This window comes from Camellia sinensis, chromosome 14, assembly GCF_055761805.1.
Source record: "Camellia sinensis isolate YWXY chromosome 14, ASM5576180v1, whole genome shotgun sequence".
NCBI classification, from domain to species: Eukaryota; Viridiplantae; Streptophyta; class Magnoliopsida; order Ericales; family Theaceae; genus Camellia; species Camellia sinensis.
Window position 1 is genome coordinate 89,914,915 of NC_138974.1, and position 26,069 is coordinate 89,940,983.

General features: G+C 39.7%; 2 protein-coding genes across 2 annotated transcripts; both read right to left on the reverse strand.

Annotated features, from left to right (window-relative positions):
* Positions 1–8,983: 8,983 nt before the first annotated feature.
* LOC145807168 (uncharacterized) lies at positions 8,984–10,103 on the reverse strand. Its single transcript, XM_082905105.1, has 2 exons — positions 9,702–10,103; positions 8,984–9,601 (listed from the first exon to the last, which is right to left on the reverse strand). The coding sequence occupies exons 1-2, from the start codon at positions 10,101–10,103 to the stop codon at positions 8,984–8,986; spliced, it is 1,020 nt and encodes a 339-aa protein (XP_082761231.1).
* A 1,209-nt stretch (positions 10,104–11,312) lies between these two features.
* Positions 11,313–12,617, reverse strand: LOC114310810 (uncharacterized). Its single transcript, XM_082905106.1, has 3 exons — positions 11,846–12,617; positions 11,564–11,749; positions 11,313–11,473 (listed from the first exon to the last, which is right to left on the reverse strand). Exons 1-3 carry the CDS (start codon positions 12,615–12,617, stop codon positions 11,313–11,315), a joined length of 1,119 nt encoding a protein of 372 aa, XP_082761232.1.
* Between the last annotated feature and the right edge of the window lie 13,452 nt (positions 12,618–26,069).

The following is a 26,069-nucleotide window of genomic DNA, read 5'->3' on the forward strand; positions in this document are numbered from 1 at the left end:
GATGTTCGTCTATCTTTTACGGGGGGCGCAGACGTGCGTATATACCCCCTGCGCCCTACATCCACTCCCAGTCAGCTCCTGACACGTGGCTCCGCTATCCCATCTGTCAGCATAAACCATGCCAATCATCACCTAATCCCAACTGCCTGTCATCACAGCTGGAGCTCGGCAGTCGAGCTGCCCTATGCGTTGCTGCGCCGTGCCGTGCTCCCTACCCAAGCACTTCCCTGGCAAAGTCCAAGGGGGGACCGGGCTCGGCGGCATCTTGGCAAAGCCTAGCCCGAAGCACCCCGTGGCCAGCTTTCATGCCGGTCAAACGGTAACCTCGGCCGACCGCGCCTTTCCAGGCACCGGTCACTCGGCTTGTCCGGCATCGGCTAACCTCGGGCCGAGCATCCTGGTCCGACCGAGCACTGCCTTACCGAGCTGCTTCTTTACGGTCTGGGGCGGGACGCACTCGGCCCAAGTTCTGCCCGGCCCAAGTTCTGGCAGCCCTTCTCTGGGCGAACAGTCGATCATCTCGGCCCAATGCACTGCTGGGCTCTCAACCTGCTCGGTCGCTTCCTCGGCCCAACTCCAGATGACAAATCACCCTCTCAAGACTAATAAGAAATAAGCTAGCTACTTAATTTATTACAATAGGGGTACATAATAAAACTAACTATCTGAGTTACTTAACAATAAACATTCATAATCATTACGATAATGCTAATTATATTTAATTACAATGACAATGAGAGCATTAATTTACAACATTTGATAGAACTAAAAAGCATAAGGATAGCATGCATGCGACGGTTTTCAGAAGCAACTCTGTCTGCCTTCCTTGGAATTTGCCCCTTTTCACCTTCAGCTACTGCCTTTTGTTTTCTACAAAACACTCTGTTCACCAAAAATTAGGACCCGGTCGGCCCCCAATGAAGCTCGGCTGAGCCCAAATAGGCCCGGCCAAGCGCTAATTTTATGTAAAGCTCTTTTTTTGTGCTCTGTGGTGAAAACAGTGCATATAGAATTTTTTGAGCTCTGTTTGTCCCTCTTACACTTCTCTATCATGGAAAGCCTCAAGAGAAGGATGGAGTCGTTTCCAAAACCATCAATGAGCAAGTTGCTTGCTTGATGATTTCATGCAATGAATCAACACCGACCCCTCCCCTTTATCATGGAGTGAGCTCAAAGGGGAAAGTCAGGACACTTCAAGGGTCATCAAAACACCATGAATTGACGTGTGATGACTCTTGACACAATAGACTCAACATAGCGTTCAGCCGAACCCAAGCAATATAACTCATGTTCTTTATGTTGGTTGGTTCATTTTAAGCCAAATTCATTAGTCTTTTCCATTCTTTAATTATTTGTCCAAGGTGATGATTACGTCCACTAAAGATTATGTCCACTAAATGAGAAACACGTCAAACGGGAAGTGATTCTCAACATGAAAGAGAGACCATGCCATCGACGATGAACCTCCGTAGAGATTAAGCCATTAAGCATAGATCTCTACCTCATGTTTTGAATAACCATCAACCGGTTGAAACAACTCTCAAAAGAAACAAATGAATGGTAAGTTGCTTATTAAAATGAGTTTCTTAACAAGGAAATCAATTAAAGAAGAACTAGGAACAACATACAACAAGCTATATATGAGAACTTATGGGACAACAAATGAACTAATCAAAGCTTGAACCAATTAAAAAACCTAGGACAACCCTAAAATAGCCCCTAATAGGTGAAAAACAGTGGCCCAAAGTGTATGAAAATGGCCCAAAAAGTTAAATAAGCAAAGAAAATAAGGCTAGTAAGCAAGAACAAGGAGGAGTGGCTAACCCCTCCACCTTTGAACCCTCAAAGCATGATTTTTAGCCTTTTTTAAACTCTGAAAATCAATTTGCAAAGCAAAGAAAAGGGTGTAAAACAAGGGTTTGAGTTATAGGTGAAGGTGCAAGAAAGAGTGTTAACTCTTTCTATCCTTTGGTAGCTATCCAAACCCAAGCTTAGACACTTGAAATGGATTCGAAATAGCAAAAAAACACAAGAAGTAGATAGCAAGAGATAGAACATGAAGTAAAAGAGAAGGTGGTAAGCTTATACCTCTCAAAGACGTAAGCTTTTGTTTGTAACACAAACTTGGTTTAAGCACTCTTTCAAGCTTGAATTGTGATGCTCAAGCCTCAACCAAGGTTCTAAGGCTATGATCTAAGGTGATGTACGGTGTATAGATATTGGTCAAGAGAGATAGGTTGGCTCAAAGATAACTTGTATAGGAAAAAGGAGCTCTCTCTTGTGTGTATATGTTCTTTTGAAATTTTTCAGGCCCTAAAACAGAGGTATAACCTCGTTTTTATAGAATTTGAGCAAAATAAGTCAAAAATATCTTCAAAAAAAGACAGCTGGCGGGCTGTTGCCCAGAACAGTGTGTATCGCCATCGAGGCATGGCCAGGCCTAAATAGACATGGCCGGCTCCCAATGGGGCACGACTAGGCTCTAATGTGCTGCCCTATTCCCTTATTTCAAACCCAGTGTAAGGTGGCACAATGGTAAAAAATGAACCTCTGAGGTAAGAGTGAGACAAGTGGAAAGGTTTTGGGATTATTTCAAGGCTCGACTTTGGATTCCCTCGTCGAGAACTTACGCAATGTAGTTTTTATCATTGAGTGCGCTGGACCAAGTGCCTAAGTCTTACGGGTGGTAAAAAATGGGGTGTCTACAGCTTGCACTAAGAAGACGAAAGTCAACATACCCGTGGAGCACATGGATCAGTCTGACCCATACATCACTGACCGTATTGCATTATCTGTTGGCGTCGTCTGTAGAAACTGCTCTAGTTAACAATTGGGTTCATTATCATCGGAGGAAGTTCAACCATCACTCATCTTCTACGTCTGAGTGGATGGTTGCGACGAGATCCATGGCTTCACAATGCAATACTGGTAACCCTTATGCTAAATCTTCTAACCCAAACAACCTACCTCCATATTTCACAGAACACATTAATAGCAACAACCGACTAGTCGAACAAAACCAAGCCCTGATTAACGCTTTGCTCCAGCGTGACTTACTTGTCCTTCTTCCTTTACCTCCATAAGAAATTCCTCCAAACCAAGAACAAGCCCACAATCATCATCCCTTCCAACCACATGTGTCTCTAGGGTCATTCCCGCCCTTCACCCCACAAGCTCAACGGTCGAATCTTGAAGGTCTTCATACCCCTCCTTCGGGCACACAATTTCACCAAAAGAAACCTCCATTCTTCCATGATCACCCTTCACAGCACTGAGCTGTTGTCCATGAGGGAGAAGCTAGTAGTGTTCAACCTCCACTTCATGCCAGAAGAGATAATGTTCCCGTTTGGGATGAAAAATTGCGAGCCATGAAGCTCTAGCTCTAGGGGGTCATGCAAAACATGCAGAGCAAACCTTCTTCCACCACCAACTCCTCATTTACAGCTTCTATTAGGCATAAACTTTTATCTCCTAAGTTGGAAATGCTGTTGATCGACACCTTCAACGGTAAAACCGATTCGATCGACCACGTGGAAGCGTATAAGACGCTCATGATCCTCCACGCCTTTCCTGACGAGATCATGTGTCGTTCTTTCCCCGTTACACTAAAGTGGTTGAATCGACTCTGGTTTAGCCAACTTTAGCCAGATTCTGTCACTTGTTTTAACTAGCTCAATGAATCTTTCTTACGCTATTTTACTGGCGCTCAGCGTCAACGACACCTCGCGACTTGACTGCTAAACATTCGACAAACGGAAGGGGGGTCGCTGCGCAGCTTTGTCACCCGCTTTAATACAGAGGCCTTGCAGGTTGAAGAGAACGATAACAAGGTCAATTTAACGGTCTTCATGGCCGTTTTGCACCCATCTGATTTTCGCTTTTTCCTTTTTAAAAATCCTCTGACCATCATGGTCACCCTCCTCGCTAAAGCCCAAAAATACATGAATGTCGCAGACTCTTTGGTAGCTCACCAAGATTCTACATCTAAGCCCCCATAGTCTAAAGAAAAGAGAAAAGAACCCGAGCCCAGACATTCACAATACACTCATCGACCTTCTTAATGTACTGACTGACCTCCATGCTCTGACTAACCTGCTTCTACCCGTTCTTCTGGTTGTTTTGAACGATTCACCCCTCTCAACTCATCCATGGAGCAAGTCTTAAACCAAATTCAACGTGACTATAACCTAAAATGGCCTGAACTATCAAGATGCCCTTTCGTCTGATGGGACCAATCCAAATACTATCGTTTCCATCGTGCCCACAACCATAACACTGAAGAGTGTGTCAATCTTAAGGACCAGGTTGAGGAACTAATTTGGTGAGGCGCCTAAACCGATTCACCATAACCCCGTCCCCCCTAAAGAGCCAGGGTTAACCCCTCAAGGCCGAACGATAGACACACTCCCCCTAGGCAAACCGAAGAGCCTAGGTGGAATAATGACAGAGCCTAACAACAACCCTAAGCCCAAGAAGGGTCCGCACCCCTAATGGAAGAAATCAGCGTCATTGCGGGTGGCGAACAATCTTGGTCGGCACAGCGGGCCAGGCTTAGAAAGATCAAGTAAGGTTCGGATAAAGAAGTGGCAGTGGTCGACCGACTCCATAAGCAACCCAAACAGTGGTCGGAGCCAATCACCTTCACAGATGCAGATTGCATAGGAATCCGATTCCCTCATGACGACCCTCTGGTCTTTTTTGCTCTCCTATCAAACTGCAAAGTCAAGCTTGTGCTTGCCGATAATGGCAGTTCATTAGATATTATCTTCCTTAATGTCTTCAGACAGCTCAAGGTTGGGGAAGAAAAATTATCCCCCTTACAAACCCCTTTGGTTAGCTTCACTGGAGATCGGGTGACCTCCATAGTCTCCATTGAACTTCCAATCACCATTGGAGAGTATCCACAACAGTCCACCAAACTCTTCACCTTCCTCATCGTTGACTGTCCTTCTATTTACAATATTATACTTGGACGCATAGCTCTCAACGCCCTCCAAGCTGTGATGTCTACATATCATTTGGCCATAAAGTTTCCAACTGACCAAGGGGTCGACACTGTGAGAGGCGAGCAGATGGTAGCTAGAGAATGTTATGTAGCCTCATTAAAAGAGGTCAAGATGAGGGAGGCTATGATCATTGAGGGCCTTGACGCTAGAGATAAAGAGGAGCTGATTCGGGGGGAACTAGTGGAGGAGTTAGTGGAAGTACCCATTTCCTTTTCAGACCCAATAAAGACCGCTAAAATTGGTAGCTAGCTAAGCCTTCAGGCCAAAGTTAACCTTATAGCTCTCCTCACTAAACACCAGAATGTCTTCGTTTGGACCCATACAGACATGCCAGACATCGACCCCTCTACTATCACCCATCGCCTCCTCATCGAGTCCCAATTCTCTGATCGATCCACCAAAAACAGCGCATTTTTCATCCAAAGCGTAACAATCTCATCGCTGACGAAGTGGATAAATTGTTAAAGGCCAAGTTTATTAAAAATGTGGACTACCCGAAGTGGTTATCCAATGTGGTTTTGGTTCGCAAGAACAATGGCAAATGGAGACTCTGCGTGGATTACTCCGACTTCAACTACGCTTGTCCCATGGATATCTATCTGTTAGCCAGGTGTGATGACCCAGACTTGCTAATCGCGATTTTAATTAATTAATTATGTGTTCATTCTAATTGAACTAAGTGCCAAGTAATTTAACTTGTGCATATTTGTCCAAATTGGAAAATTACCTGTTAAGGTTACAACTTTGAACTGAAATCGACAATTTTATTGGGTGCACAAATTGAAATTTAGTACATGGATGCGATTACGAGAATTTTTAGAGCCATTTGGGAAATTTAATTGAAAATTGATTCAGTTTACTGAAATTGTCTGTGATTGAATTGAGCCTTAATTGGAACTATTAATTATATTCCTACATGTTAATTATGTGATTAAGTGTTATTGATTGTTATGAGATTTATTGACTTGTATTGTTTGAACAGATAGGTTAGAATGAAAATTAAGTCTGTCTGATTCGCTAATTTTAACAAGTTAGAATTAAATAATTGGATATGAAATTAGAGCCTAATTTACATTAGTCAAATTGAAACTAACTTGATTTAAGTCATAAATATTAGAGGTTAATTTAATTTATTTGAGTTAGTTAACTACAATTTAAGCTAGAAAATTTAATTATTATTATGTTAGTTATTCTACTCATTTATTAACCCATCACTCGATATAAGGAAAACAGTGGGTTTTGTTGAGTCATATCCAACACACATACGTGGAGAGAAAGGGACATTCAAGAGAGTGATTGTGAGCTCTCTTAGAATACTAAGAGGAAGAAGAAAAGAATACCAAGAGAGAAGAAACTTGAATGAAAAATAGGAATTCAACTCAATTCTTTAACTCTAGGTAAGAACTACTCTCTTTAATCTTATGGAATTGAAGTGATATACTCATAACTTAGGAAATTCAAGAATGCTTAAAGAACTCATAAGCTTATTTAAGATTTATTGATATAGATGGAAATTGATACATGCATGGCAAGATTTTTAATTATTCTTGATCACACATTCATGTACTTGCTTAAACTTTCAAAATGAAGAGAAAAATCCATGGGAATTGAGAAAATTGAAGCTTAATATGGCAAGGTTTATGATTATATATGACAAGTCTTGAAGTAAAATTAGAGGTGAGAACCTATGAGCATAGAAATAAGAAATTAGATGCATTAATTTGTAAACCTTACCATGCATGGCATAATTCTTGAATTTCATAATCATCTATGTATTTTCTTGTATGAGTTTTCAAAATTGAGGGGAATTATTTTTATGGGATTTGAAGATTGAAGCTCAAGATGGATAATTGTATAAAGTAGCATGATAATTCAAACCTTAAACTCTTACATGGAAATTTGAGTTTCCTTCTAAGTTGTGATGAACATTTGACAATGTAAAATAAAGTGTTGAGTTATGTGTCATGATCAAGGCCCAAGTTTAGCATGTTTATATGAGTTATTGGGAATGAATTGCATGAAAATAAACTTGTTTTGGCAAGGAAACACACTACTCAAATAGAGTAGTTTTTTGGACAGTTTCTGCAACAGCCCGCACGTGCGGCTTGGAGGCCCGCACGTGCGGCCCTTTTTGGCAAGACCCGGCTTGTTTTTTGCTTCTCTTTTTCACCTCCCCAGCCTCCGATTGCATGGTTTTAAAATGTTTTCATAATCATTTGCATCTCACAAGTGCATTAGACTGAATAAATGAAATATTAGAACCGAACAAATAAAAACGAATGGTAATTGAATAAGTAAACAATCGAATCAATGGTATTGGCCAATGATTGAAAGTGATTGTATCGTTGTGCTTGAATTTATTTGTCTTGGTCGGATGCTGAACCAATAGTACGTGTATCGGGAAGCCCACTGTGAGTAACAATGTTGGAAAGCTACGTTTATAATTATTTTCTGAACGATTGACTATACTGTTTTCTGAAATGATATTGTTTATTGAATGAATGTTTGTCCTATTTTATGAACTGTACTCGTGACATCCATAGCAACTGACTATTACTGCTACTGCTACTGTTACTGTTACTGCTACTGCGACTGCTACTGTTACAGAGATCTCTGTCGGTTCCAATTTTTGGAACTACTGTTTACTGTTGATGGCCATTAATTGACTATTCAGTCTTTTAAGACCTACTATACTGTTTAGCTATTGGATGTACCACGTATGACTGCTATGATTCCTATGTGATAGATATGATATGGAATATGAGATATTGATCAATTAAATGATTTACTGATGCAATTGACTATTTTAGATACTGAAAGGACATTCATTCTTAACCCCTTTACACATTCGTTATTCACTGGGCTCTAGCTCATCGGCACCAGATTAGAGTTAGCAGCGTCGACCTGAACCCTATTTTTGTCAAGCTAACTACTGTGCCTCACTGTGAGGTTTCGAGCCATTGCATGTCAGGGTTTATTGGGTGATTCAAATTCACCCTTTTGACATTGTGTTTATGAGATAAGAATGTTTATTGAGTTTTGTTAACTATTTTTGGCAATGGTATTTAATTCCCTAGCTTATGTTTTGTTATGAGCACATATGTGTTATGGACTTAAGTGTTTGTATAATTCCAAGTTTGTGAAATTTGTTTTGTTCATTTACGTCTCCACAGCTCATTGGACGGTATTTTGTATTATTGATTGGCTTTTGCCAACCCCATATTACGGGGTTATTGTCATTATTGTTAAGAAGGCCTTTGGTAATCATGGATTACGGGCCGGTTATGGCACTAAACCTATAGGGGCGGGTTTGGGTTGTGACACCAGGATAGATCTTTTGGTCGATGTGACAGTGGGCCACCAAATGCTTAGTTTCATGGACGTGTTTTCAGGCTATAATTAGATCCTAATGCACGCAGCCGACCAAGAACATATATCTTTCATTACAGATAGGGGAACTTACCACTACCTCGTGATGCCATTCGGCTTAAATAACGTAAGGGCCACCTACCAGCGATTGGTCAATGCCATGTTCAAAGGCCAAATTGGCTGGAATGTTGAGGTCTACGTGGATGACATGCTTGTTAAAAGCAAGCTAGCTTCAGATCACCTATCAAATCTCCGTGAGACCTTACAGACCTTGCGTAGGTACCAAATGAAGTTGAACCCGAAGGAAATGTATAATCATCTTTTAGAAGTACATGAGTCAGCTCAATCACATGTAATGGATCTCTCAAATAATCACGAAGCATAGAGATATGAAATACATTGTGCAGATGTTCCATGACTGGTGGTAAAGATACCTGATACGTTACTAAATTCATCTTCTCAAGGATTTCATAGGGTCCAACATATTTAGGAGTCAATTTGTCTTTCACGCCAAACCATGTCTGGCCTTTCATTGGAGTCACTTTTATAAATACGTGGTCCCCGACTTCATATTTCCTGTTTCTTCTTCGGACATTGGCATAGCTCTTCTAACGGCTTTGAGCAGTTTTCAGTCTTTGTTGAATCAATTTCACATTTTCAGTTGTTTCTTGTACCAGTTCCGGTCTCAATAGAGGTCTGTTACCTACCTCGGCCCAACAGATTGGAGAACGACATTTCCTATCATATAAAGCTTCATATGGGGCCATACCAATACTTGAGTGATAGCTATTATTGTATACAAACTCGGCCAAAGGAAGATAAGTCTCCCAATTGCCTTGAAAGTCTAACACACACATCCGTGACAAGTCCTCCAATGTTTGAATGGTCCGTTCTGATTGGCCATCTGTATGTGGGTGATGAGCACTGCTTAATCTCAATTCAGTCCCCAAAGCTTGTTGCAAACTCTGCCAGAATCTCGAAGCAAACTTGGGGTCTCTGTCAGAGACTGTGTATACTAGAACTCCATATAATTTCACAATCTCATTGACATATAAATTAACCAACTTATTCGCATTATACAAAGATTTGAAAGGCAGAAAATGAGTAGATTTAGTTAAACGATTAATAATAACCCAAATAGAATCCATACCTCGAGAAGAGTGAGGCAATCCTACGATAAAGTCTATGGTAATGTGCTTTAATTTCCATTCTGGTATTGGAAGTGACTGTAATAAACCAATGGGTCATTGATGTTCAGCTTTGACTTGTTGGCAATACAAACATCGGGCTACAAAATCTGCAATTGTCTTTTTCATTCCAGGCCACCAGAAATTCTGTTTCAAACCATGATGCATTTTTGGTGTTTCCTCGATGCATGGAAAATTTGGAATTGTGAGCTTTTGTCATGATTCGTTTCCTTAAATCAGAATAATCCGGCACACAAAGACGACTTTGAAATTTCAACACATTGTTTTCAAATACAAACCCAGGCCTTGGTTTTGAGTCAATTTCATTCACAATCTTTTTTAGGAACTCATCTTGCAGTTGTTTCTCTTTAATTTCTTCGATGATTGCAGGCTGGGCAAAGATAGCAACTAAGGTCCCACCTTGTTCTCGTAATACAACTTCAATCTCATTCTTTTCCAAATTGCATAGCAATTCTTTCTGTCTGGTGAGCAAACATGACAAACTAACAATGGACTTTCGGCTCAAAGCATCTGCGACCATATTGGCTTTCCCCAAATGATACAAAATCTGTAAATCATAGTCTTTGATTAACTCTAACCATCTCCTCTATCTCATGTTCAATTATTTTTGGGTGAAGAAATATTTGAGACTTTTATAGTCAGTGTATACTTCACAAGTCATACCAAACAAATAATAACGCCAAATCTTTAAAGTAAAAGCCACAGCTGCCAGTTCAAGATCATGAGTTGGGTAATTCTTTTCATGGGGTCGGAGTTGCCGAGAAACATAAGCAATTACCTTTCTATTTTACATTAATACACAACCCAAGCCTTTATAGGATGCATCACTGTAAATCTGAAACCCATCAATACCATTAAGCAAAATCAAAATTGGTGCAGTTACTAATCTGGTCTTCAACTCTTGAAAGGCAGACTCCCTTTGATCATTCCAATCAAATGATACATTTTTCTGGGTTAACTGAGTCAATAGCATAGCAAGTTTTGAAAAGTCTTTCACAAATCTGCGATAATAGCCTGCAAGTCCCAGAAAACTTCTAACTTCTAATACATTTGTCGGTTTAGGCCAGTCCACAATGGCTTTAATTTTTTGTGGGTCAACAGAGATACTATCCTTGTTGATTACATGCCCCAAAAAGGCTACACTGTCAAGCCAAAATTTACATTTGGACAATTTTGCATACAATTTCTTTTCTTTTAGAATCTATAAGGCAATTCTCAATTGATTCTCATGTTCTTCCCTGCTTTTGGAGCAAATCAATATATCATCAATAAAGACAACAATAAATTCATCCAAAAATTGTTTGAACACCCTATTCATTAAATCCATGAATACTGCAAGTGCATTAGTTACCTCAAATGGCATTACCAAAAATTCATAGTGTGCATATCTAGTTCTGAATGCAGTCTTCTCTATGTCTTCTGCTTTGACCTTTAACTAGTGATACCCGGATCTAAGGCCAACCTTAGAAAACACTTGGGCATCCTGAAATTGGTCAAACAGGTCATCTATACGGGGTAATGGATATTTGTTCTTTATGGTTATTTCATTCAACTCATGGTAATGAATACATAGTCTCAAAGATCCGTCTTTCTCTTTAACAAATAACACTGGGGCTTCCCAAGGTGAGGTACTCAGACGGATGAATTTCTTGTCTAAGAGTTCTTGGAGTTGAACTTTTAATTCTTTCATTTCAGAAGTCGACATCCAATACAGAGTTTTAGAAATAGGTTATGTTCCAAGTATTATATCAATGGTAAACTCAATTTCCCTATCAATTAGGTTTCTAGGTAGGTCATTAGGAAACACATCAGGAAATTCACAAACCACAGGAATAGCTTCCACACTGGTACTATCCAAAGATATAGCATTACACAAGTAACCTCGACAACCTTTTCTCAACAACTTTCTGGCTTTCATGAATGAAATCAAGTATGGTGGAGGAACTACCCCATTCCCAGTGAAAACAAACTCAGGTATACCAAGTGGTTTAAACGTGACAGTTTTATTCACACAATCAATAGTGGCACAGTATTTCAATAACCAATCTATGCCCAATATACAATCAAAGTGGTCAATGCTCAAAGGCAGCAAATCAACGTACAATGTCATATCACCAATCAAAGCATCACATGCAGGATATACATGGGTGCACATCGTAGAACTTCCTAATAGTGTAGACATAGATAGTATGCAATTCATAGGTTCTAATGATCTAGCCAACTTCCGAGAAAAAGCATGCGATACAAATGAATGCGTAGAACCAGAATCAATCAATACATAGGCATTCTGTGCACAGATAAAAATTATTCCTGACACTACTAGCTTAGTATTCTGTACTTCCTCAGGTACTAGAGCAAACACTCTCCCTTGCCTTAGTGTTTCATTCCCGGTGTTGTTCTTGGCATTAGTTCTTGCTTTGGGCCTCGTTACAGGAGTAGATCCAGCTGAACTTGCTGCTGCATAATTTGCATTGCCAAACCTCATTGGATAGTCCTTAATTATGTGACCGGTTTTGCCACAGGGAAAACACGCGCCTGATGCACGATGACACATGCCTTTATGTTTCCTTCCACATTCTGAACAGATTGGCATAGACCCATTACTTTGGCTTAAGCTGCTTGAAGATCTAGTATTTTGCTTTTCGTTTGCGAAGAAGGAATGACCCTTCCGAAAATTAGACCCAAATCTTTTGCTTCTCCATTCTGTTGTTGGCGCCTTAGCTTGTTTCATTGCTGCTATTGTGGCTTCCGTCATTATCGCTTTGTCTAAAACTTCCACATAGGTAGGCAATTTCAAGTCGCCTACTCGGTCAAACACTTCCAGATCCAGACTGCCTTCTAATTTTTGTGCCTTCTTGTAATCAGTATCCACCATATGTGGGGCAAATCGAGCCAACTCAGTAAATTTGGCCTCATACTCAGCTACGAACATCCTGCCTTGTTTAAGTTCTTGGAATTCAGAAACTTTTCGATCCCGAAAACATTGAGGGAAATACTTATCATAGAAGATCGCATTAAATTGTGCCCACGTCATATTCCCATTATTGTTTGGGATTAGTAACCATCACCTCCGGGCTTCATCTTTCAGAGTGTAAGTGGCCAGAAGGACTTTTTGAATCTCAGAACAAGGGAATACTTCAAATAGTTTCTCCATTTCAAGTAACCATGTTTATTCTTTTAATGGTTCAATGCCACCCAAAAAGGTCGTCGGTTTCATTTTCAGGAACTATTTAGTTATATTTATGAGATCATTGCTATCCAGCTCAACCTGGACTGGTGGGGGAGGTAAGGGTTGTTGCCTCTGTTGTTGTTGAGTCATTGCCTCAGTTAAAGCTGCAAGCATTTGTTCTATACGGCTCATTTGTGCTTCAGATGACTCAGCTGTTCTATCACTTCTTGTATTTTTCATTTGCAATCGGTAAATGGAACATCATAAACATAGGCAAATAGTTCTTTTTACGTTATTCAGATTATTTGTTTCCATATCATGTGATCATAATTAGATTTATGCTTTCACTTTCAAAAACACACATTCACACATGCAAATAGAATGCCCCTACTTCTTACTAGGACATCCTAAGCTCGTATGGACTCGTGTGTGTGGTAGAACATGTGCTTTGATACCACTCTGTCATGACCCAATCCACCCCTATAGGTTTAGTGTCATAACCGGCCAGTAATCCTTGGATTACCAAAGGCCTCTTAACATAATAATGTACAATTAGGGGCTGCGGAAGCAAATACATAAAATATACATAGTCCATCGAGTTGTGAAGATGTACATGGGATAGATAATCATAAACTTTTACAAACATATGAGTGACGTCAAAAGATATAGTATTTACACATCACTTCATGTACATAAATACAGAGAAACTTGTTTATAGAGTAAAGGAAACAAAGTCTTATACATTCATAACAACATAGCCACTAGACTTGACTTAATTTGGAAACTGCTCGTGAGGCGCAAAGGTTGGCTGACAAAAATTGAGACACCAGGTCCTCACCTCTAAGCTTGGTCATGTGTCTAATCACCTACATACATAATTTAAATAGTGAGCGGAAGCCTAGTGAATAATAATAGAGTAAATGGTTAAATGACTGATGTCCCATGACTAAGCTAGCTTACATTCGTATTCTTATTCAAATCATATACAAAATTCAAAATTTATTCTTGATCATACATGGCTTATCCGTTAGCACTAACAGATCATATATAGAGCATCATAGATTATACTTGTCAGTTCCATAGAGAAACCTTCGGCTGGGTACGGATAACTTGTCAGTTCCATAAAGGAACCTCCAGACTGGAAATGGATAACTTGTCAGTTCCATAAGGGAACCTCCAGCCGAGTACATATAACTTGTCAATTCCATAAGGAACCTCCGGTCTGGGTACAGATACCAGACTTGGATCATATCATAATACCACAAACATTTGTTAGAGTTGGATATTCATTCATAATATAAAACATGGCATTTCATAAAACAAATCTTATTCCATATACAGAAAATAATTTAACTTGAACATAGCTTTATGAAGTTATTACTCACAAAAAACAGATGGCTCCAAGTAACGGACAGAGTAGGCAATTCAGATATCTTGTGGCATGTGACCTACACAAACACAGAACGAATATATACTGAATTACACACCCGGAATCATTAACTTAGTTCTTTTTTGTCTTGGGGTGTTTCTACTTCTTTATCCTCACCATGGTGTCTTAATCATGGCCTAGGAATGCCTAGGATGGAAAGAGGATGCAAAAATGCACTTGATAACAAAAAGTACTGAAAACATGGTCCTCGCAAAAGCGTGACTTCCTACGCTCGAGCGGACATGTAAAATGTGAGTGGTCACTCGAGCGCAAGATCTGTCGCTCAAGCGAACTGTAAACTTTCGCAAAAAAGCTGGTTGCTTGATTTTTTCCGCTCAACGCTCGCTCGAGCGTGAGAGACATGCCCTCACTTGAGCGCAACTTTTGTTGCTCAAGCGTGCTGCAAAACATAAGAACTTTTGGAAGCTTGCATTTCATGCTCGAGCAGACTTCTGGTCGCTCACTCTCAGAGTGGTCGCTTGAGCTTGGATTCCTACGATTGAGCGTAGGAGCATAATTCTGAAATTTTCAGAATTACTTTTAAGCTGCAAATCTTGATTTCAACACTTGAAAACTCATCATTTGGACCAAAAACTTGAGGAAACTTGTCTAAACTTGGAAAACATTGAGAATTAAAGGTCATTTCAAGAAATCAAGGTCGATAAGCTTGACGATTGAGCAAAATTCAAACTTGAATTGTGAAAACATGACATGAATATGACATGCATGAAGTGATTTGAGCTTCAAGTTTCCAAATCATGAGCAAATGAGATGTTTGGGTCAAAGACATGTTGAGTTCCTTGAACAAAACCCAAGTATAGACATGCATGTGGAGATTCTTGAAAATGAACTTATCAAATTATTAGAATTATGCATGCATGCATGATATACTCCCAAAATCAACTATCTAAGCTTAATTCTTGCGTTCCTATAGGATTTCTTTTAAATTTATGAGTTGGCTAACTTAATTATATTATCAAAAGCTTGAATTCTCACCTAAACTTCTCAATTGAGCTTCAATAGACCAATTCTTGAGTAATCAAGCTAATCCTCCCTAGTTCTCTTCAATTCTCAAGTAAGTCCCACTTTGGTTGATTTCAAGTCTACCTCTCTCTCACTCTCTCTCACGCTTGTGTGTGTGAGTAAACTCAAAAATGTGTTGAAAATGAAAGAAAGAGATGAGTGGAGCATGTATGGAGTCTTATATAGGCTCACTTGGTGGTAATTAATTAAAGTTAATCAAGTGGGCATTAAATTAATCTAATTTAATCGTTCTGAAATGAATTTCAATTAAACCTATCCTAAAATTCTAAAAATTCTAATTAACTCAAAAATCAAGTCAATTTCTGAATCGGATGCCGATAAGGCCTTCAATTCACAAACCGAAACAAAACATGAACATATCTTCTTACGTTAAACAGATATAAACACAAATAATACAATGCACATGTAATTAACTCAGAACTTTTTCTTAATTACTTGTTAGGCATAGTTACGCATGGATTAACGTTAATCATGGGTCGGGGTTGTTACAGGTAGGGTCTGTTTCCTAAACTCAATATGAGTTCGGTAGCATATTTGTGACGTATCTTGTTATTTATATCTGTTAGGCATTTGGTTGATCTTCAAATGTTATTGTGGGTTGAGGGTTTGTACAAATTGGGGTTGTTTGGTTATGATTTTGTTATTAAATCTATTTTTGGTAAACAAACTTGCATTTGATTTTCTAAAAGAGAAAAAAAATCTGATTTGTAGAAAAACCATAAATGATATTGTGTTGGGAGTTGGAGTTGGAGTTGGATTGATTTTGGTAAATGGTTTGGTTGGAAAAAGATGGAAAGGAAATGGTTGTGGGATTTTGAAAATGAGTGCTGTTACACTTTTGAAAAATATATCTATATTGATATATTTTAATTATTGCATTAGAGATAACTGTTTTGCCTATCGGTAGAGGATAGTATTGCTGTGTGTTAGAAATTGCATGTGAATTAGGCAAATTGAAATCATTCGTATCATGGAGAATGTAATTGACTTTGGAAATAGAAATTGTATGTTTTGGAAAGAGGTTTTGGAAATTCTCATATTATGTTTTTAAACATTTGCATTGTTTTAGAAAAATAATATTTGGAGCTACATGTATTACACTATTGAAAAGGGTAAATAAAATGGTGAATTTGGGAAATAAGATTGTCTCGTTGAAATAAGTTGGCCTAAGTGTCCATGGTGAAAGTCCTAAAAATCACGCATATACATACGTGCCAATTCCGCGTATACATAGGTGAGTCACCACTTCAACAGGAGACCGAACAAGGCTTCTTTCGGCTGCGGAGGATCGCTTTGTGCTTGACTCCACTCACTACCTTTTAGTTTAGCGTGAACAGATAAAGAAAGGCCATCAAAGAGCTCGGTACCAAAGAGGCACAGCTAAGAAATCGTGCACTCAAAGGAACATGTCATCGAAGAATTTCCAACATTCATTCTCGAGCGGGGTATCAATCATGCGGACGAAATATCCATAAAATGGCAATAGTAGCGCTTGTATAGCCTACGTTTACATGGGTGCCAGCTTGCGGTTTCCTGCAGACAAAAATTACATGAAAGGTTGTATTTGTTTTGGAGATTTACCCATTTTATTTACTATTATGTTGGTTTGTAACAGGATATTTGGAAAATGATTTTAACAATGTTTTTGTTGTTGTCTAGCGATGTATTCGCATTTGATTTAACAATGTATTTGTTGGTTGGTATTGTGGTACCGACATTGGTTTTTGGAAAGAAATTTTATGTCAAACTGATGATTTAAACTTGAAAAACATTTTGATTAAACGTACGGTTTTGGTAATTGAAAATAAAGGATTTCGTTGAGAAATCAAATAGTTTGAAATGCATTTGGGCATATTATATGTATGTATTGCATCATGATCATTTATACTGGCGGAGCATGTTTAGTTTTTGAAATATTCTCTACTGGGCTTTATGCTCACCCTATGTGGCTGAAATATTTTTCAGGTGTACATATGTGGATGTGGATTGTGACGTGAAGTTGTGTTCAGAACTGTGTAAGGTAGTTCAGTTATTTATAGGCCATGGGCCGTTTACGTTATTTACTAGCAGCATGCCATTCTTGTAATTCAATTTAATTTATAACACCTGTGTATGTTTTAAGTTGCAGAACATCCATTCGACTTAGATATTGTATAAACACATGTATTGTGTAACTATATTATATTCATCTGCATGAGAGTTGCTATCTATTGTTCATCATTGAGTGGTTTATTCACGTGAGTCGGACCGTGTAAATATGGGGCGTGACAACATGGTATGAGAGCTAACAGAGTTTGAAAACCTTAGGCTCGTGGGAAATGGTTAGCCATAGTGGGTTTTTCATGCTCGATGAGGACATTTGTATGTCGTGTGCTTTGTGATAAAATGTTTATGTGTTGCATTTTATGTAGGTATAGTGTTGAGACTCATATATTATTTGGTGTCTAGTTGACTAACTTGGAGGTTCTATTGGAAACGTGCTTGATCAATGTTGTTTCTAATGGGAAATCTAAGCGAGCGCTAGAACGGATAACTATCTTTGTAGACTTAGCATGATTATGTGTTATGTGTTATGTGGTAGGTGATGCGTGATTTGAGTGGAGTCTCAATGTGATTGTTCAAATAATTGTTATGTGATTGTGTTAGTATTTTGGGGAAGGGTACCTGTGTTACATATCCTAGGTTGTGGGTATTCTCTCTTTTATAGAGACGTATGGAAAAAGTAGTGAACTTAGAGTGGGTAACTCGGTGTGTGCTATATCGGTTATGTAATAATGTTGGTTGTGAGTTGGCATTGGTCACCTTGGTGATGGTTGGTACGTCTTTGAGAGACGGTAGTGTTTTTAAGTCCTTTGTGACAGCATGTGAAAGTTGAATTATGATGCTCACTTGGGTGGTATCGTGTATGTTTAGCTTTTGTTGGTAATCTTTGGACTAGTACGATTTTGGAGTTAGTCATGACCTCGGTCAGTCAGGTGTAAAGGATGTAGATGGTGTCAGAATTTTTGGAACACGAAGAGTTAGGTTTGAACTTATATGTGTTGGTAGTAGTGGTGTATGGTTCTGACTTTGGTGTTGATAAGCTAGAAACCTGTGTTGTGAGGTGTGATTGATTAGGATGTAGTGTTGTGGTTTGACTTCCGTCGGGGTTGGTGAAGTTAGTTGTTCCATTTAGGCCATGAGTTGTTCTTTGTAGATGATGTGTGATTGGTTGGAATAGGAATGGTTGTTTCCTGTAGTTTGGTGGGGCAATTGGTTGAATACCAGGTAGAGTTATCGTTGTTGTGGGTAATCCGGTAAGGCACGAGGTGTGTTAGGAGATCATGGATGGCGTGATTGGTTTTCAATTAGTGTTTTGGCGACGAGTTGTCACGGTGGGTTGGTCTAGGGTTGACCTAGTGAACTAGTACGGTGTAGTGTAGGGATGTATGCAAAGGCGGAGTATTCCTTTATTCTGGGTATAGAGAGACTTAGGATTACTCGTGTTTTGAGAATAGTGTATAATTTCGTTGGGTATAGACTTGTACCTTAATGGTAGATAATGTTAGCGGTTCTTGGTATTATCTAGTTGGTTGTTTCTTGTGAAGGGATGTTAGTCCCTTATCGTAGTATTGGTTGTTAGTGTTTGGTGAGTGGTGTGTTCTGAACACCTTGTGTTGTATTTCAAGCAGTGGTACTGCGGACGTTTCCTAAGGTCTAGCATTTGTTTATTATATTTGGGTACGAGAGATGTGTACCTCAATTCTGGTTAAGTTAAGAGATGTTTTCAGAATGGTTGGTCGGGTATGTAACCCATGGTTGGTGCGCGACCTATGTGTAGGGTCATAGTGGTTTAGTATTTATTGGTCAAGGCTTGGAACGACGGGGAAAAAGTGATTGTTTTCGGAGATGGGCTATGTTTTAGCTCACGTAGTGTTCTAGGTTGGTTGAGAGAGTAGTTGGGAATGTAGTGTTCTATGACTTGGGTGGAGGAGGTTGAAAACTTCTTTTGTCTCTATGGAATTAGGATGGTATGACTTTGAAAGCCTTGTAGATGTCGCGTGTATGTGTTGGGGTTTGGTTCAGGGTTATTGTTCAGTAAGTATCAACAGCTGGTGGACTGACTAGGAGACTTAGTATTTGGGTTGTACTTGTGTAATGAGTGACGAATAGAATGTCGATTAAAGAGTTGATCTTATTGGTCACTGAGAGATGGAGGTGTTGTGTTTGCTTGTTGTTCGGTTTGGGTTGTTATGTGGTAACTGTGGCGTTATAGAGTAGTAGGCTTTTGCGAGTTGACTTGGTGCAAGAGAATAAGTATGTGAATCCCGTTGTTGTGAACTCGGTCGAGGTTGTGAGTACATTGGCAAAATGAGGGATTCAATGCGGAGATAATTTATTTGGGGTTAAGGGTGAGATGTTGTGCAGTAAGTGATGATGTTTTTCTAGTATGGTGTGTGACAGTATATGGTTTTTGTATTGTTGTTGGATGATGTGTAGAAGGAGATCGGTCACAAGGCGGTCTCAGGAGGGTGCCTTGGCAAGGCAATAGTGTGATTAATGATTGGATTGAGCAGTTTAATATTCAATAGTACTGGGTCACTTTGGTGTGAGTGTTTGTTGTTTAGTTTGGGTAGTGGAACTCCGAGTGAAGTAGCAAGATAGTGTGAAGTGATTGGTGCACTCTGACAGAGTTGGTTTGACCTATTCGGTCCTTGTGTGCATGGTGTAAGGTACTGGTGTGTGCGTTGACTTGAGAGGGTGTATTGTGTTTAACTTGAGAAGTCCAATTCGGACTCAAATGCGAAGTGAGGATGTGTATGCCACATAGGCATACGTGTAATGGGTGAATGGAGAATCAGAGTACCATGGGTTAACCTTGAAGAATCCAGAGTGATTCAACAAGCATGAGAGGTTGTCCATGGAACTCCATTTTGGAGTTTGTGAGGTTGGGCAAGGTGTTGGTGTTGGTGTTGATGTTGGGTTATGTGAAGTTAAGTGGTATGTTAGTGTTTGGAGGCTGGTGCGGGATAGTGGTGTTGGATAGTTGATTTATTAGTATTTGGGTTGGTTGTCATATAGTCACCTCGGAAATAGGTTGGAGTTAGGGTTGTGTAATTGAACGGTGTCTGGGTATGGCATGTAAGTCCCGTATGGACAGTTGGAAAGGTTGTTTTGAGTCGTGCCAACCAGTTTGGGAACTTTGGTCTTATAAGCGGTTTTGCGCCATTATGTGATTGGTGGGTGTGAAATTTCTTCTCCTGTGTTTGCGCCATTATGTGATTGGTGGGTGTGAAATTTCTTCTCCTGTGTTATTGCGTTGTTGACATTTCAAAAAAAAAAAAAATCTAGGGATTCTCATCGTGGAAATTTTATTTTGGTATTGTGGCATCACCATGAGTGTGATGGGCTTTGTTGAGTGACTGTGTTGTGATTCACCGAAGGAATGCTAATGAATGATTTTGAGGAAAACAAAACTCTCTTTTTGGTATTGTGGCCTTGGGTACTTATCTCGAACTAAAACGGTTTTGGGTTGAAACTTAAGTTTGTGGTTTAACAAAAAGCTGAATCCAACAAATCAAAAACAAAATAAAAATGGTTTTATAAATAACACCTTTAGTTTTTAGAAAAACAGTTTGGAAATCTCTAAGTTTTGTTGTGGATAGTTGAAAATGTATTTGAATTGTGACGGTGTAGGTTTGAACACCTTTTGGGGAAAACAAAGGCCTTGTTTGGTTTGTTGTTGGGAAACAAATTTTGGAGAAAATTTTCTAAAATTTTGTTTGGTTTAGTGATTTTGGAAACAAATTTCCAAAATCACTTTCTATCTCCTTCACATCAATCAATCATTTTTTTCTCTCCTCTCTCCTTCTCAATCACTTTTTCTCTCACACACATCTACTCAACTATAACAAAATATCAAATCATCCCAAACTCTCACACTCAAAAACTATTTCCAAAATATACAACCAAACAAACCAAAAAAAAATCTTAACTCTTTCCCCAAGATTTTTTTTGAAAATTTATCTCCCAAAACCAAACCAAACACACCCAAAGTGTTTTGAGGCAAATGAAAAAAAAATAAAAATAAAAATAAAAATAAAAATAATAATAATAATAATAATAATAATAATAATAATAATAATAATAATAATAATAAAGCATTTTCTTTAACCTAAACAGAGTATCTTATATCTTGTGCTGAGAAGTTGTTCTGATCTAGCCTGAGTTCCTAGTTACATGTTGTATGTCTCTTTTTTTGCAAGGACTTAGAATTGTCTGGCATTGATGTGCCATAACGTTGTTGATTAATCGTGTTTTATTTATGTTTCGAGTTACGAGAAAGTTGACTGGGAGCTTTGTATGCAAGAAGTTTTCTTTTCTTGGTGTTGTGGGTGGTTCAGGCATGGTTGACATCTTTGAGCTCGAGTGGTTAATGTTGAGGTGGTGGTTGTTCTTGTCTCATAGACCACAGCGAGTTATATGGGTCGAAGGGGCAACCATGAGTTGTTATTAGTATTTTGGGTGTTCGGGTGTCTTTGGGGCCCTGAGGTGTTAAATCAAGATTCGAGAATTTATTCCAAGTTTGGGTCCAGCTTGGAGTTGGTGGCTGTGCTTTTGGTTGTGATTGAGTTGCCCTGTTTGGACCTTACCTTAAATTTTTGGGACAAAATTCCTTAAGGGGGGGTGGTTATAGCGATTCTGGTTTAGACTTGACCCGTTGATCTTTTGGATCCAAGTTTCATTGTCTTATATGGTTGTTCAAGTCTAGTTTCTCCTTATTCCTCATTGAGTTTGGTTATTGAAGTGTCTTGGTTGCATTTAGAGTAGGTTGGTAGCTTGTTTTTCAAAACCGTTATTGCCTAAAAGTTTACCTCTTTGCTCGAGCAGCACTTTCTGCGCTCAAACGGTATTTGTGAACTTCCAGTACTTTTGCAGGTTTGCAGAGATACAGGGAGTCGGCATTCTCCGCTTGAGCAATCTTTCTTGCGTTCGAGCGGTGTTCACTCGAGCGGTGCTTTTTGTGCTCGAGCGGTGGTCTTTTGTCTGTAAAATTTCTAAGAGCTTGTATTCTACGCTCGAGCGGTCACTTCCTGCGCTCGAGCGATCACACTTTTTGTGTGTGGACGCTCAAGCGACACTTTTTGCGCTCGAGCGGTCTATGCGTATATCAGATCGTAGAGTCACCTTTTTTAGTCACTTTTTCATTTCTCTCTCTCTCTCTCTCTCTCTCTCTCTCTAAACATTCTAAAAACCCTAGATCTAGAGGTTCTCTCTTTAAAACTCACATTCTCTCTACAAATACACCTAGATCCGTTGATTTATTCACCCTAGTCTCTTTAACAAAAAAGGTAGAGCACATCGAGAGCTTTCTTTTGATCGGAGCAAAGTTGGCTTTTAGCGTCCTTGAGGTTTCTCGATTTTCTCTCTCTCTTGTCTCCTCTTCGTTTTAAGAGGTATGGTCTATTTCCTAAACTCAATATGAGTTCGGTAGCATATTTGTGACGTATCTTGTTATTTATATTTGGTAGTCATTTGGTTGATCTTGAAATGTTATTGTAGGTTGAGGGTTTGTACAAAGTGGGGGTTGTTTGGTTATGATTTTGTTATTAAATCTATTTTTGGTAAACAAACTTGCATTTGATTTTCTAAAAGAGAAAATTTGTAGAAAAACCCTAAATGATATTGTTTTGGGAGTTGGACTTGGATTGATTTTGGTAAATACTTTGGTTAGAAAAGATGGGAAGGAAATGGTTGTGGGATTCTGAAAATGGGTGTTGTTACACTTTTGGAAAATATATCTATATTGATATCTTCTAATTATTGCATTAGAGATAACTGTTTTGCCTATCAGTAGAGGATAGTATTGCCGTGTGTTAAAAATTGCATGTGAATTAGGCAAATTGAAATCATTCATATCATGGAGCATGTAATGGATTTTGGAAATTGAAACTGTATGTTTTGGAAAGAGGTTTTGGAAAATTTCATATTATGGTTTGGAACATTTGCATTGTTTTGGAAAAATAATATTTTGAGCTACATGTATTGCACTATTGAAAAGGGTAAATAAAATAGTGAATCTAGGAAATAAGTGTTGTCTCGTTGAAATAAGTTAGCCTGAGTGTCCATGGTGAAAGTCCTAAAAACTGCGCATATACATGGGTGCCAATCTCGTGGACGAAGTATCCGTAAAATGGCAATAGTAGTGCTTGTATAGCCTATGTTTACATGGGTGCCGGTTTACGGTTTCCCGCAGACGAAATTTTCCGTGAAAGGTTGTATTTGTTTCGAAGATTTACACATTTTATTTACTATTATGTTGGTTTGGAGCAGGATGTTTGGAAAATGATTTTAACAATGTTTTTGTTGTTGTCTAGCGATGTATTCGCATTTGATTTAGCAAAGTATTTGCTGGTTGGTATTGAGGTACTGGGATTGGTTTTTGGAAAGGAATTTTATATCAAACTGATGATTTGAACTTGGAAAGCATTTTTATTAAATGTAAGGTTTTGGTAATAGGAAAGAAATGATTTCGTTGAGAAATCAAATGGTTTGAAAATGAATTTGGGAATATTATATATATGTATTGCATCATGATCATTTACGCTGGCGGAGTATGTTTAGTTTTTGAAATATTCTCTATTGGGCTTTATGCTCACCCTACATAACTGAAATGTTTTTCAGGTGTACACATGTGGACGAAGACTATGACATGTAGTTGTGTTCGGAACCGTGAAGAGTGGTTCAGTTATTTGTAGGCCATGTGCCATTTATGTTTGTAAGGGTTACACCTTTGTGTATGATGTAAGCCTCAGGGCGTTCAATTTAATTTATAACATCTGTGTATGTTTCTAATTACAGAACATCCATTTGACTTAGGTGTTATATCTAGGAACATATAAAATCAAATAACATATGTATTGTGTGACTATATTATATTCATCTGCATGAGAGTTGTTAGCTATTGTTCATCATTGGGGGTTTTATTCATGTGAGCTGGACAATTTAAATCCGGGGTGTGTCATATTCCTCCGCTCACGGACACATAAAACCACTTCGTGCGCCATCCCTTGATTGACAAGGGTAGCCCCGCCACTAATCCTTTCCCAGACACTACTTGCAAGGTCACCCATGTCTCTTGCTAGCCTAACGCCTTGTAACAGGAGAAAAACTCATCCACCAACATCTCTTCCCCGCCGGTCACTTGCAGCCAAGAGACCGCACATGTGAACAAAATCTTCCACGTGTTTGGCATTAATTGCCCTGGCGCCGCCTCCAAACGGTTCAGCACGACAATCACAAGTTGGGGTAATGGCACTCTTAGCCCCCCCTTTCCCAGAACGCCTCCTTGTACAGTGTAAACTCCGTCTACCTGGCGTCTAACGCCCTCTCCTCCGCCGTTGGTAACCTCAATTCCACGTTTGCCGGAATTTGGTACTTTCTTCGGATCTCCTCCAAGTCCTCCAGTGTCAACAACAACATGCCGGCCTTGGCGTGCTAGTGGTCGGGGGATGCCTAACTAATTGGTTAGGCCACTGAAATCATCGTCGTGGGGATAGATCGTGGTGGTTTGTCCACCATTCTTTCCACCAATCTCTCTACTCGGTATTTCTCCGCTAGGGCCACTCCATCGTCATCCCCTAGTGTATCGGGCGTCATAGTAGGGGCTCTCTCTTTCTCCATTCTTCTCACGTTCCTGTAAATGGCTTCGATTGTGGGGCAATAAAGTTCACAATGTGAAAAAGAGGAGAATCGGAGGAGATGAATGAGGTGAAGTCTGGACTCCGTTGGTCTCTCGCAATACGGTATGAAATCCATGCAGAGCTTAATGTCCAAGGTTTTCTTGTTTTCCAAGGGTATTTGAAAAACAAATTTGGCAAGTATGGAGGGAACGAAGACACTGAATCGCGTAAATAACCCCCCTATCAAAATATCCCATTTCAAATCCCTTTCGCCTTTAACAAAATGGTTCAACATCCTTATCCATGGCCTAGATTATCCTACGTGGACGACCACGATTACTCCTCCCACCACTAACTCTCTTTCTCCCTTCACATTTGTTCCCCATCACATCATCATGTGTGTCTGTGCACCTTGAGCCCATGCGCCATCAAAGCCATCAAGTCACCTAGCCACACTCCATCCCACTTTGACTGTTGGTCACCTCGACGGTCAGCCACATTGACAGTCGACTACATGGACAGTTGGCCACCTTAACGGTTGACCATCTTCACGGTCGACCACCTTCACGATCGGTCACCTCGACGATCGATCACATCGACGGTTGGCCACAGTGATGGTCGACCTCCTCGGTAGTCGCCCACCTTCACAGTCGGTCAGCACGACAGTTGGCCACAGTGATGGTCAGCCTCCTCGGCGGTCACACACTTTCATGATCGGTCATCTCGACAGTTAGTCACCTAGACGGTTAGCCACCGTGATGGTCAGCCACATTGACGATCAGTCACCTCGACGGCTGAGCAACTTCACGATCGGCCACCTTAACGATCAGTTGCCCAGACGACCGTCCACCTCGCCTATCCTCACCTGCCCACCCTCTTACTCGCTTGGTCCTATCTTTGCCAACTTGGGGGACTACCTTCACTTTTCTTATTCCCTTCGCTGGACTAAAGTTGCCCTCAGGAATGGGAGGCTACTGATGGGCATGACCCACATGGCCCAGAAAAGCCCAACTGTCTTGGGTGGCCCAAGTGGTCATTTAGTTATAGCCCAGTATGTAAAACTTAATAGCAGGCCCACCGAAGAACCAACACTGGTCCAGGCCTTGTGGCATTTAGGCACCTGTTAGATAGGGAGTTAGCCATGTGGCAGACAAAGATCCTGTAGAGTTATTGAGCCCAGGT